This window comes from Danio rerio, chromosome 23 (assembly GCF_052040795.2).
Source record: "Danio rerio strain M-AB ecotype USA chromosome 23, GRCz13ab, whole genome shotgun sequence".
In the NCBI taxonomy this organism is placed as follows: Eukaryota; Metazoa; Chordata; class Actinopteri; order Cypriniformes; family Danionidae; genus Danio; species Danio rerio.
In genome coordinates this window covers 47,154,198-47,169,485 of record NC_141043.1, presented here as the reverse complement: position 1 = coordinate 47,169,485, position 15,288 = coordinate 47,154,198, and the positions used below count along the sequence as shown (strand labels likewise).

Genomic DNA, 15,288 nt, shown 5'->3' with positions numbered 1-15,288 from the left:
CCGATACGCATCTCGATACAAAGAATACGATCCGATATATTAGCGATACATTTGTGACATTGCGATGCAACACGATACGATTCACACCCATATCACGATACAATGCGATAATTCAGCACTAACTAATTAGCTCAAGTTTATGAGATTATGTGAAAGAGGATGCTGTGCCATTGAATGAGTTTGATTATTTATTAACCAAGCAAAACCAAGACTTTTTTTACAAACTGGCTCTTCTCTCAGAGCCAGAGTGTCAGTTTACAGTAGAGGGCCATTTTAGAACATATAGCACATATTATTTAAGTATTTTCAAGATAAACAGAATGTATAAGTGCAATATATATTATAAAGGTATATATTTGCACTCTTTCAACATAAAGGTTTAGCATTGCACAACAAGAATTGTGATTTAACTTTTCAACTATGAAAACAAGTTTTACAAAGATATATTTTGCCACTGAATATTCAAAACTTAAGGTGGTGAACTAGCAGTGTTATGCTGCTTTGAAACATCACTGTCACAGTAAACAACAGGCTAATAAAAATAGAACAAACCAGCAATCTTCTTGCTGTGAGGTGGTCAAACTACCCACTGTGCCACCGTGACACCCATTATTTTTATCATTATTATTATTAATATTATTATTATTATAATTAAATAAAAATTAACAGGAGGAGGTGTTTAAAACCTTCGTTCTCCGTGACACTAGGCTGAATATCTTTGCAGATGAACAATGCAATAGCATTCGTTATTGGCGTAGAGCGAACAAAACTTTTGCGCATGGAAAAAAACTTTCAATGCTTTTCTCACCACTTTTGGAGCTGGTAGCTACAGTTGAAGCAGTGCAGGAAGCCGGGGATGCAGGAACACTGAAAGATGCTTCCACAACAACACCATGGCGCCGCTTTAAGTGAGATTTCAGATTAGTCGTACTGCCCGTGTATTTTACAGATGCGCGGCACATTTTGCAAATTGCATCTGTCCTGTCATGTCGTCCATCCTTAAATTCATAATGTTGCCATAATTTAGATTTAAAACTCAGTGGGGAATAAAATGTTTGTTTTGCTTCTCGCGCTTTGAGGGCGCACCACTAGCTTCATCCGCACACCTGATACACTGAGTTGTAGTGTAAGTGTACACATCCGCAAATCCGTTGCTAAGGCTTACTTTATGTAGGTCGATTTAATTATGCGCCAAAAACAGGTTGACAACACTTGTTAATAAATAAAAAATACATTCTATATTAAAAATATAAGCTGTATCTCGCAAAAACCGATGCATCTCGATTTGCTTCCAAAATTTCATTCATCTTCTGCTGCTCTACCGATGCACTCGCATCGTGCACGCGCATGACCGCGTATCGATACATATCGATTAATCTTCCCATCCCTAGTTTTCAGCTGCTTGTCAATGGTTCTAGCTGTATTCTAGCTGTTTTCAGCTGTTTGTGACGGTTTTGCACCCCCCGAGGACATTTAAACTTGTTTTCAGTGTCTGTGTGTGCGTCTAGAAAGTTTACCCACTGTTTCCTTGATTACTGTAAGAGCTTGTGTGTCGATCGCAGACAGTTTCGCGCCCCACAGTTCCAGGTGTTTTTACTCTCGAGGCGTGTCCAAGCACCAGGTAATGTATATACGGTATATACGTAAAGTATATACGGGGCACAGCAGGCTCAGTAAGTAGGAGAAACATTTTAGCAACGAGACCAGCTGTGAGTAAGTACATTTAGACTTGCTTTCAGTCTCTGTGCATGGTTCTAGCTGTTTGTGAGGGCTACGCACCCCCCGAGGACACTCCATTAAAGACGGATAAATGTGTGTAGTTTGCTTCAGATGTGTATGGGTCACCTGTCTGCTCGTCCTGCGCTGTGTTTTGCTCGGCGTTCAGAGGAAGCAGTCGGACGGTGATAGGCATCCGAGAAGCGCTGCTGTGAACTCCAGCAGGCCAAACCTTGTGCGTCTGCATGTGTTTCTTCACATTAGACTTCTGCGCAAACGCACGACCGCAAACAATGCACTGAAACGGCTTCTCACCGGTGTGACTGCAGGGAAAAACCAGGAGAATGCATTAGGTTAGGGATAAAGCACATGTTGTCTATGTTAAATAAATAAATATCATAAAAATAAATGTTTAATTGACAAAAGAAGTCAATTGTGAAATTCAAACTCAGGAAAAGGTCAGCATTGTCAAATATGTATTTATAAAGACTGTACAGTATTCTGTACAGTCAGAATTCTACAAAAACTTAAAATAAAAACTGTAAGATGAGCGGTCAAATTAAAAAATGATCTCAGAATTAATTTTTTGTTATTTGTATTGACTGATATTGGATTCAATTAATGCTATAAGCATATTTGCAATAATATGTAAATGGCAGATATTGATAATCTATTAGTTTCATGGAGAAAATGAGCTGCACATCTTTGGAATAATCCAACATTTGATTAGGCTTGGGTGGTAATACGGTGATATGGTATATTGCGGGATCTAAAACTAGCAACGGTGTCAGTTTCAATACCGTTATACCATCATAAAAACAATGCACTTAAATAGGAGACAAATATTAAATCATAAATGTTATTTATTTAATGCCTAAAAATACACATGCGTGATTGTCATGACTGGACAGTGAAGGGGAGAGAGAGAGAGAGAGAGAGAGAGAGAGAGGGGGGTGAGGTGGGATTTCGAGTCGCGCACCAAGTCACCTGCAGTGTGTGTGTGTGTGTGTGTGTGTGTGTGTGTGTGTGTGTGTATGTGTAAATAAGAGAGTATGCTGTCTGTGTGTCGCTTAGTTCTCCCCCCCTCTCTATGTGTGTGTGTGAATGAGAGAGAAAGAGACACACACACACACACACACACACACACACACACACACAGCATCTACGTGGATGCGCGTGTGCTCGTGAGCGATATTGTAAAACCGCACTACCGCTTCCTTTTAAGTTACCGACCGCTCCGCACTTTTTTTACCCGGAGGAAACCCACGCCAACACGGGGAGAACATGCAAACTCCACACAGAAATGCCTACTGACCCAGCCGGGACTCGAACCAGCAACCTACTTGCTGTGAGGCCACAGTGCTAACCACCGAGCCACCATGCCACCCATAAATGAATATAAACAACAAAAACAACATGATATTAAATCTGCTGGTTTACCTTCTGATGTGCTGCTGGAGGTCAAAGTTCTTGGTAAACACTTTTTCACAGTAATTGCACTTGAGTTTCTGGGCTTTACCTTTGGCTTGGCCTGCTGGAATAACATATATAAGAAAAATCAGTCAGAAGTCTGCTTTGTCATGCGTTTAGGGTCATTCAGGAGGTTTATCACAGAATAAAGCAGACTTATCGGCTGTATAAGACTGAATGGTTAATTCTGTGAAAACGACGTCATGGATGTATTTTATCCCACTTATTTCACTGCTACTTGCCACAAATCGTAACAATTACGATTTATTGTAATTGTAATAGCTTGTAATAGCTTGTAATAGCTTGTTTATTCTTTAATTAAAAGCAAAGCTGATGGAGTATACACTAACCTGTGCATTATTCAGACACTAGATGGTGCCAAATAGTCAAAAACACAAAGCTGACAGAAATTAGAACAGCTGATGGAGTATACACTAACCTATGCATTATTCAGACACTAGATGGTGCCAAATAGTCAAAAACACAAAGCTGACAGAAATTAGACCAGCTGATGGAGTATACACTAACCTGCGCATTATTCAGACACTAGATGGCACCAAACATTCAAAAACACAAAGCTGACAGAAACAGCTGATGGAGTATACACTAACCTGCACATTATTCAGACACTAGATGGAGACAAACAGTCAAAAACACAAAGCTGACAGAAACAGCTGATGGAGTATACACTAACCTGCGCATTATTCAGACACTAGATGGAGCCAAACAGTCAAAAACACAAAGCTGACTGAAACTAAAACAGCTGATGGAGTATACACTAACCTGCGCATTATTCAGACACTAGATGGCGCCAAACAGTCAAAATTAAACTGTCTGAATCGGACATACACTAACATGCGCATTCTTTAGTCGCAAGATGGCACAAAACAGTCTAACTTAATGAATCAGCTTCTTAATGAATCAGCCATTTTGAACGTTTTGATATTAAGGTCATTAGAAGTACTAATTAAGACTTATGTATCCATAAATAAATACAACCCCAAATCAGAAAAAGTTGGGACAGTATGGAAAACTCAAATAAAAAAGAAGGCAGTGATTTCTAAAGTTACCTTGACTTGTATTTCATTGCAGACAAACAACATTTAATGTGTTCCTCGTTTTTTTTTCTACCAAATAAACAAGATTTTGGTTCTTGCAACACATTTAAAAAAAAAGTTTACCACATTGTAATGTTGCCATTCCTTTACACAACACTACAAATAAGTTTATTCACTGAAGACAGCAAATGATGAAGTGTTTCAGGTGTCATTTTGTCCAATTGTTTGTGCAAACAAGTCTTAGGGTGGGCAACAGTACAGGGTCTTTGTTGACGTACATTCTTTATTAGAGACAGGCTGGGACTGCAGGCAGGCCAGTCAAGTATCCTCTTCCTCTGCAGCAGGACTCTGTAATGTGTGCAGAATGTGGTTTTGCATTGACTTGATGACGTATGCATGGGCATCCCTGGAAAAGACGGCAGCATATTGTGCTCTAAAATCTCTGTATTTTTCAGCATTAATGGAGCATCACAGAAGTGAAGTTATCTTTGCCAAGGGAACGGACACAACTCCATACTATGACAGACCCTGGCTTTTGAACTTGTTGCTGGTAACAGTCTGGATGATCCTTTTCTTCTTTGGTCCAGAGCACACGGCATCCATTTCTCCCAAAAAATACCTAAAATACAAATTCATCTGCCCACAGTTCACGTTTCCACTGTGTGATGGTCCATCCCAGATGCCTCAGAGCCCAGAGACGTCAACGGCGCTTCTGGACAATGTTAACATAGGGCTTCCTTTTGGCACAGTACAATTTTAACTGGCATTTGTGGATGTAATTACGTATTTTGGTACTTGACAGGTTTGCCGCAGTAGTCCTGAGCCCATGTGGTGATCTGGCTTATAGATGAATAAGGATTCTTGATGCAGTACCGTCTGAGGGGTCGAAGATCACGGTTGTTCTGCTTAGGCTTGCGCCCTTTTCCTTTACTCACTGAAATTCCTTCAGATTCCTTCAATCTTTTAATGATGTTCTGCCCTGTTGAAGGTGAAATATTCAAATGTCTTCTCTTTCTCTGAGGAACACTGTTTTTAAACATTTCAATAATTTTCTCATGCATTTGTTGGCAAACTGGCGATCCTCGGCCCATCATTGCTCCTAAAGGACTAGACCTTTCTTGAATGCTGCTTTTGTACCAAATCACAATCACCTGTTGACATCACCTGATTCAAATCACATCACTATTGACTACTAGCCCTAAACTGCTCCTGTCACAACTGTTTTTGGACATGACATATTTTGTCCATGTTGTCTGAAATGAAATACAAGTCAAAGTAAATTTAGAAATCACTACTATCTAGGGATGTAACGGTATCAGAATTTCACGGTACGGTAATACCTCGGTATGAATGTCACGGTACGGTATTTATTGAATCATTTACAGGAAAAAACAAAACTTATGAAAATACTCCAAAAAAGTGCCAAAAGTGTCAATGACATACAAATTAGCCATCTATCTGTAAGCTTTGAAACAGGAACTTCAATTTTAATAACAAAAAATATTAAACCATGTAAAAAAATTAAGTTTCAATTTAGTATTGTTGAAAACTCATCACATTCAACATTTAATCACTCACTCACTTAGATAGAGATGGGTTTAAAGGAAAATTATCATATAAATATACTCTGGTAAAAGCTGGTATCTCTGGGTATTTACAATGTCCCCTGCAACAGAAAAAACCCCTCTCATTTGGGACTGAGGTTTCTGGGACAGAGAGATATGACTTGGCCCAGGTTGACAGCAGTGGGTAACGTTGTGCATTGTCTTTCCCCCACTTGAGAGGACAAACCATGATTGAGATCGAGATCTCATGTCTGCATCAATCTGAACAGTGTGCTGTGTTTCTGCAGTCCCCATGACTGATTATTAGTCGTATTCCCCAACTTGCAGGCACGTGCACACACAGTGCTCAACCTGTGCAGTGCACATGCCCTTTTTAGTCTTGAATAGAAAGTTCCCTTCCAAAATGGTCAAAAGTGCCCCCGCGACGCGTCACACCCTCCGTCCCCGCTTTACAGTACGCGCGCGACAACACAGCTGATCAGAACTCGCGCGACAACACCACTATTCAGTACGCGCGCGGCGACAACACCCGCTTTAGAGTTTTCCAGCTCTTTTTCATCCCCGCTTCTAGCTGCACACTCCATTTCCGCATTACTGGATCTGTAGCGACAACAGACCGCAAGGGATTATGGCCAAGCCTGGGCTGATGGGAATTGTAGTTTCCGGTACCTCCCGTTCGCTTCATTCGCCTGAGCAAATTTTCTCAGAAGACCTATAGTTTTACCGAGTCATGCGACTACGGTAATATCGAAAAAAATTAATATTGCGGTATGACGGTATTTACAATACCGTTACATCCCTACTACTATCTTATTTATTTTTGTTTTCCATACTGTTCCAACCTTTTGAGGTACAGGTGATGTGTGGTTGACAGTACCATCCTGTGTTTTCTTGGAGACCCTGCTCCTCTTGGGGATGATAACCTTGTCGTATTCTGCCAGCTCCGACAGGTTTGTGCTGATGGTGCATGCCTTGTTTTTGGTGCTCTGTTTTCCTGGGCTGTAAACTGGCGCGGCACTGAACACCTGACCCTCCACACACTGACTGGGCACCTGACAAACACACACATCAGCTGAGCAGGTAAACAATACACACACATGTATATATGTATATATGTATATGTATATATATATATATATATATATATATATATATATATATATATATATATATATATATATATATATATTTATTTATACAGCAGTTCTGTCTGGTTCTTGAATCCGATTGGATAGCCGTGTGATATTTTGTCAGTAACATCACACAAAGGCCTCTTCACCCTTCACCTTTGTGTATTACTCCGCCCACATACAGCCAGCAACATGCAGAGAGACGCTACAGTTCGACAAATATTACTGATGTTAGACAACAAAATGTACTTTTGAGGCTTTTTTAGTCGAGAATGTAGTTGTTTAGATTGCAACTATGCAGTTTATTTATAAAGATAATGCCAATTTTAAAATATTTACAATTACTGAGAGAGCTCGTCGGCGGCCATTAGCCTACCATAGTGTAGTAGAACAAAGACGGTTGACATTGTCTATCCACAAAATGGCACCAGGACTGCATAATAAGCCCTTGCTTAGATTTAAACTGTTGTGTGTTTCCCTGAGCGCGAAGCTGAAAAATGGAAGTGTCACGGTTTTTAAGGTGGACCGGATAGAGTCAATAAGTAGCTGCGAATTAGAAGCTGGATTCAGCCTCGTCCCTCCTTATCGAAAACACAACAGCAATCTGGTAGTGTTTGTGCTGCTTTTTACGGGGTTAATTATTGTGATATTGTAACGGTCGCTTAATGTTTGATATGCATTGTGTATAAATGTCATGTCCCCTTTAAAAGGACTTCTTCTGTGGTTGTTTTACCTTTGAGATGTAAACAGGCATGTATGGGAGCTCAGATCACACATGTGCCACAGTTTAATTTAAGTCTATAAATACTGGTGAAATTAGTGCACGACGTGTGTATGAGTGTGTGTGTGTGTGTGTGTACCTGGATGGACTGTATGGACTGAAAGGACTGCAGTCCGAGCGCGGGCACCTCTGCAGTTCCTGCTCCGGTCAGCGGGGGCAGTGCGCTGTACACCTGCACCACTGAACTGCTGTTGCTAGATGATACCTGTGAGAGGGGCGTGGCCTGCACTTGGGGGAGGGGCTGAGGAGGCTGCAGGTACGAGGATCCTGCATGCATGCTCAGATTACTCTGAAAAACACAACAGTTCATTGAAACGCCATTTATAGACAGTCAGTAGTCTAAAAAAACGCAGCATTATAAAACGTCTAGTCAAAGTTTGTGATGATGTGATTGTCCTGGCATCTGGTCAGTTTGTCTTCAGTGTTGTTCACCTGTATGGAACCCTGCATGGCTGTCATTGGCTGATCCAGAGAGCTGAAGGCAGAAATGGCGGACATCAACACCTCATCGCTGACCAGCACGTTCCCCTGCACCAGAGTGTGTGTGAGCGGAGACGGCGGCACCGTGATGTATGTGGACACCTGGAGGAGCGCACAAACACACACGTTACATCCCATATGACACACTATGGACCCTTTTCACATGTCTGGGTTTCCCAGCAGCGGAAGTCATCATAGTCAGGTAAACTTGAAGTGCACATGACAGCAAAACTAACCATATTGATTTTGTTTGCTCACATTGCTCATTTTGTTGTGAACAATTCAACCCAAGCTCATTCTGGAAACGTAGCCCCGCAGACGTTTCTGGAGACCGCGATTTACGTGGCCAGAGGTACGTAAAGGCCGTGTTTGGTTTTTTTCGAGCGAACGCTGCGGGGCGGTGTGGCGCCGCTCCGCCCCTCCTCTACGCGCTCGCCGGCCGACGGCTCGCCTCCGAGTGGAGGGCATTCCCGATCCAATCAGTTTGTCCGCTTAGCTCACAGCGTTGCGTAGGCGGAGCGGAGGACCCGGAGGAGGAGGAGCCGGAGTCGGCCGCGGTGGACGATGACCGGGATCGAGTCCGGGGAACAGCAGGTTCCGGAAATCAGGTAAGACGAAAAACGAAATCCAAAAAATGAGGGCGAGAACGCGGCGGGATCCGAAAACGCGGTCGAAATCGAAGATGAGGGCTTTTGCTTTTTTTTTTTTTTCCCGATCCAACGCCTTTTCGCGCAAGAACGGCGCGGGCGAGAACGCCGCGCTCTCCCGAGAGGCGCCCGCCCAAGACGCGAAAAAGCGTGCACAGCGGCCTCTTGCGGATCCGCGAAAACAAAAAAACGCTCGAATACGTACCTCTCGGGACGTAAATCGCGGTCTGCAGAAATGTCCGCGGGGCTACGTTTCCACAATAAGCCTGGGTTGGAACAATTCATATGTGCATGTCATTAGGAACAAAAAATAGTTTGCTCTTGCAATCTTTAATTAAATTCTGAATATACACGCGTCCTGTTTGTTTTCCAACCCAGGCTCATTCTGATTATGTACCCCTATATGCATTTCTGGAGAGCACCAAATATGTCCCAGAGCTTTTGTTTTCGTGAATCCAACAGAGGCCGCTGTGTATGCTTTTTCAGATCTCTAATATCTCTCGCGAGTGTCATTTGGGCCTGCTATTCTTGCATAAATTCACCAGAGGCCACTGTCGACTGACTGACTTACTCAATAGCCGCGTTTCCACTATTGTGCCTAAAGCGAGCAAACCAGGTGCCAGTCGCATTTCCACTGTCACTTCCAGGGGCCTAATCGGGCCAAAGCTGGGCTTTCTCGGGGGCAGTGGCCGGCCTTTTCGGCCTGCCGAATACTTTGGGCCAAAGAGGGCCAGCTGGGGCTTCGGGGTGGAGTGAAAGGAGAAATCAGGTACCTGTCTGTTAGCGGCGCTGATGGAGGGCACGGAGGTGTAGGTGTTGTTGGAGGCCAGGGAAACCGTGGCCAGAGAAGGGGTATTGGACTGACACTGCTCACGCTTGTGGGTCATGAACGCCGGCAGAGAGTTGAACTGCTTCTTACATTTCCCACAGAGAAACACGTCATCATCATCTGCAGATGTAATGGGAGATGCATTCTATTATATAATAACAACATTAAAATGATAGTAATATTAATACTAAAATGTAATAGCATGTAAATACAAATTAGAGCTGTTATTGTTTACTGAAACTGTTAGTAATAATTTGTAAACTTGGAAATAAAGAAAAGATAAAGATAAAATGAGTTATGTGTTAGATTAGATTTAAAATAAGTAAAAGTTGTTATACAGTAAATATATATATATATATATATATATATATATATATATATATATATATATATATATATATATATATATATATATATACAGTTGAAAGCATAGGTTTACATGCACAGTACAAAAAGACACAACCATTTTTAAAAAAGGTCAGATGTTAATGGTAATGTGTTTCTCTTTTAGGTAAGTTAGGATTATCACATTAGTTTCTGTTCTGCTTAATAGCAGAATAATGAGAGATATTCTTTGAGAAATTGCTAAAACTTTTCTTAAGTCAAGTTTACACACAATAAGATTATTCTGCCTCTGAAAAAGCTCAGATGATAGAGTAAAGGTTTCGGAAGTTTCTGATTGGCTAATTGACAACATTTGATTTAATGTGAGGCACAACTGTAGAATAGTATTTAAGGAAGACCTCAAACACACTGCTTCCTTGTGTGACAACATGGGAAAATCAACAAGCCAGAATCAATAAAAAAGCCAGATTACAATTTGCTAAATTACACTGGGAACAATAATAATTTTTGTAGACATGTCCTGTGTTCTGATGGAGCTAAGATTGAACTGCTTGGCCATAATGACCAGTGTTACATTTGGAGGACAAAGGGGAAAGCTTACAAGCCTAGCAACACCATCCCAACTGTGAAGTATGGGGGACGGCAGCATCATGTTGTGGGGCTGTTTTGCTGCAGGAGGGACTGGTCCACTTCACAGCATAGATGGCATCATGAAGAAAGAACATCATGTAGAAATACTGAAGCAACATCTCAAGACATCAGCTAGGAAGTAAAAACTTGGCCACAAGTCTTCCAAACAGACCATGACCCTAAACATACTGCCAAAATTAGTTAAAATGTGCTTTAAGGACAACAGAGTGAATGTTTTGGAGTGGCCATCACAAAGCCCTGATCTCAATCCTGTAGAAAATTTTTGGGCAGAGTTGTAAAAGCTTGTGCAAGCAAGACAGCTTACGAATCTGACTCAGTTACACCAATTCTGTCAGGAGGAATGAGCCAAAATATCTTTAAACTATTGTGAGAAGCTTGTGGAAGGAGACCCAAAACATTTGACCAAAGTTATACAGTTTAAAAGCAAAGCTAAAAAACACCAAGAAAATGTGTGTAAACTTTTGACTGTCTAGAAATTAATTAAACTTTTTTAAAATTCTCTCATTATTCTGGCATTTAGCAAATGTAAATGATTTAGGTAATCCTAACGGAGCTAAAATAGTAAATTTTAGTAAAAGTAAACTCTCTCTCTCTCTCTCTCTCTCTCTCTCTCTCTCTCTCTCTCTCTCTCTATATATATATATATATATATATATATATATATAACAACAAAAATTATAATTAATGTTAATATTAAAATACAATGTTTGTACAATATTTTTAAATTATTGTATTGTAAAATATTGTTTATATTGTCTGTACTGTCATTGTTAACAAATACTATTATTAATCATTTTAAACTATATGTATTAGATAAGAAATGTAAATAATTTGAAAGAAAAGAAGCCTGAAGTTTAAATAAATTACAGCAAAAAAATAAAAGTTGAAAAAAGAGAACATAATAAATTACTTCATTAATTATTTTACTACTAATTTTGTATTTTTAAATGTCTCCATATACAAATCAAAACTAAAAATATTGATTGTTTGCAATCATTTAAACATAGTTGAAATAATATTAATGTGTTAATTAATATTACTTCATAAATATTATATAAAAACATATAACTAAAGTAAAAAAAACACAAAAAGATTTATTTTAAAAAATAGTTAAACAAAAAGTAAAATTATTAATTATTGCTCATGCTCAAACAGTATAAAAATACTACAATTACACAAATATAAAGTATAAGCCTTACCCATTGGTTGGATTGTTGTTCCTGAAACGTTTTGTGTGTTTGGATCCAAAACTCCCCCCTGACCATCTAACAGTGACTGGACATTGAGCACCGTCTGATTGTCCATACCTTAAACAGCACAAATACATTATAAATAGGGATGCAACGATTATAAATTATAGTTGTACGATAATAGTCTAAGAAATAATCACGTTTTCACGGTTATTTGCATTAATTGATTTCAAAACTTCACTTGTTTAAAATTAAAATTATTTTAAATTTGGATTTGTAGTTTGGGCCTAAATACGTATTTGTTGACATTTTAAAAGTTCATTTGATTGACTACATAAAATTCAGTGGATATTATTGACGCATTTAATGGGTAAAATTACAACTTTTTACTATCATTTAATGTGTTTTTGGTCTTTATCAATGGATTGTTAATTCAGCGTGTGCAGCGAGGCAAAAGAATCTGCAAGGTGCTCGATCGAAGGTGATTGCCTTAATTAATCCTCAGTCATAGTTAGTCCAGTGTGCGCGGTTATTTATCTTGGTGTACAAACTACACTGTAAAAAAAAAACTAATTTTACAGAATCTATCCCTAAATTTTTACAGTAATTTTTTGTCATTTAAAATTATATGTAGAACTTAGTAAAATGACAAACAATCTCTCTAAATTCACAGTTTGACTTTCATTTTAGGTACTTTATCATTAAAGACAAATTACTGACATTTTTGTTTTTTATACAGGGAAATTACAGTATTATTTATACAGTATTTTTTCTGTTATTTTAAATTATATTCAAAAATCCGTAAAAATTACAAACAATATCTGTAAATCAAAAAATATAAAAAAATATCTGTAAACAGCTTGACTGTTATTTTATGTACTATGTAAGTAATGACAAATTACAGCAATTTGTCTGTTTTATACAGTATTTTTTTCCTGTTTTTTATGAAGTACATTTAAAATTACGTAAAATTAAAGTAATAAATTGTAATTACTTGCTCTGTAAAAAAAAAAAAAAAATCTAAAAAAAGTCAAATGACTGGCAGAAAAAAACCATAAAATTATGGTAAAATTTCTTTGTTGAAATAAAGTGCAAAGAACTAATGAATCTACAGATGTTTTCATTAAAATGTTTACAGAAAAACACTGTTACTATACAGACTTTTCCTAGATTATTACGATCAAATCCACGACTTAGTCATGACTCTGATGATTTTAATTGTGTGTTTATTTGATCTTAATGTCTAAATTTGCATTTGTTAACTTATCTGAGAAGTAATGTTATAATAATAAATATAAATGCTTAATAATCAATTACTTCAGTATCACGGTGTGTGACGTTCACAATTCCTTCATTCATTCATTTTCTTGTCGGCTTAGTTCCTTTATTAATCCGGGGTCGCCACAGCGGAATGAACCGCCAACTTATCCAGCACATTTTTACACAGCGGATGCTCTTTCAGCTGCAACCCATCTCTGGGAAACATCCCAAACATCACAGTGGCACAGAGAGTAGCATAATCGCCTCACAGCAAGAAGGTTGCTGGTTCGAGCCTTGGCTGTGTCAGTTGGCATTAAGCTTCAATACATTAATACTACAACTAATCTGACACTTTTACCATAATAATTACATTATAGACTTATCATATTAATATAAAATATAACAGTACAGTAATAAATGTGCACAATGTGCTAAATGTTTCATATATTTCGGCCTATATATTGTATTTATTAATTTGTTTAACAAATATGACGTTAGATACAAGTGAATGCTATAGACGTGTGAATGTCACACCGTGATATTAAAGTATTTCATTAATAAATATTTATATTTAAGTATTATATTTCTAAGATAAGTTAGCAAATGCAAATGTAGATATTAAGATTCAATAAATTCATGATAAACTTGCCAAATACAGCTTCAATACCTTAATACTACAACTAATCTGACATTTCACCAAAATAATTACATTACAGACTTATTATATTAATATAAAACAATACAGGATAGTAATAAATGTGCTGAATATTTCATATATAGGCCGCATAATGCATTTATTAATTGGTTTAATAAATACAACAAAAGATACAAGTGAATGCTACAGACTTATGAATGTCACTCCATGATATTGAAGTATTTCATTAGTAAATATTTATATTTAAGTATTATACTTCTAAGATAAGTTAGCAAATGCAAATTTAGACATTAAGATTCAATAAATTGTTTATAAGCAACATAATAAACATGACAAATGCAGCTTCAATACATTAATACTACAACTAATCTGACATTTCACCAAAATCAGTACAGTACTGTTGACTTATCGTATTAATATGAATACAGTACATCAATGTGCTAAATATTTCATGTATAATCCTATATATTGTAGTTCTTAATTTGTTTAACAAATATAACGTTAGATACAAGGGCTATAGACTTATGAACGTGTTTTCCACATTGAACTGACAGGGTTTGTGTATTTGTGTAATTATTATGTAATAAATGTGTTCATAAGCAGCATATACATAACAAATGCAGCATCATTACAATAATACTACCGCTAATCTGACTTTTCTTACAAATAATTACATTATACACTTATTATATTAATATAAAACAATACAGTATAGTAATACATGTGCTAAATATTTCATATATAGGCCTGCATATTTGTATTTATTAATTTGTTTAACAAATATGATGTTAGATACAAGTTAATGCTATAGACTTATGTATCTCACTCTATGATATTGAAGTATTTCATTAGTATTTATAATTAAGCATTATACTTCTCAGAAAAGTTAACAAATGCCAATGTTGATGTTAAGATTAAATAAATTCATGATAAACATGCCAAATACAGCTTCAATACATTATTACTACAACTAATCTGACATTTCACCGTAATAATTACATATAAACTTATTATATAAAATAATACAGTACAGTAATAAATGTGCTAAATATTTAATATATAGGCTGCATAATGCATTTTTTTTTCTTTTTAACAAATATAACGTTAGATACAAGGGCTATAGACTTATGAACGTTTTTTCCACATTGAACTGACAGGGTTTGTGTATTTGTGTAATTATTATGAAATAAATGTGTTTATAAGCAGCATAAACATGACAAATACAGCATCATTACAATAATACTACCGCTAATCTGACATTTCTTGCAAATAATTACATTATAGACTTATTATATTAATATAAAACAATACAGTATAGTAATACATGTGCTAAATATTTCATATATAGGCCTACATATTTGTATTTATTAATTTGTTAAAGTATTTCATTAGTAAGTATTTATAATTAAGCATTATACTTGTCAGATAAGTTAACAAATGCAAATGTTGATGTTAAGATTAAATAAATTCACGATAAACTTACAAGATACAGCTTCAATACATTAATACTA

The 15,288-nt window shown here is 37.3% G+C and overlaps 1 protein-coding gene across 2 annotated transcripts in view; it reads right to left on the bottom strand.

Annotated features, from left to right (window-relative positions):
• The window catches only part of znf341 (zinc finger protein 341), a 29,921-nt gene that overhangs the window by 12,757 nt on the left and 1,876 nt on the right, over positions 1–15,288 (bottom strand). For both annotated transcript variants that reach the window (XM_087304881.1, NM_001114573.1), the window contains 7 exon segments: positions 11,872–11,979; positions 9,621–9,796; positions 8,153–8,302; positions 7,800–8,009; positions 6,687–6,861; positions 3,157–3,250; positions 1,846–2,039 (listed from right to left, as the gene is read on the bottom strand). In XM_087304881.1, the coding sequence (XP_087161007.1) occupies positions 1,846–2,039; positions 3,157–3,250; positions 6,687–6,861; positions 7,800–8,009; positions 8,153–8,302; positions 9,621–9,796; positions 11,872–11,979 (1,107 nt within the window).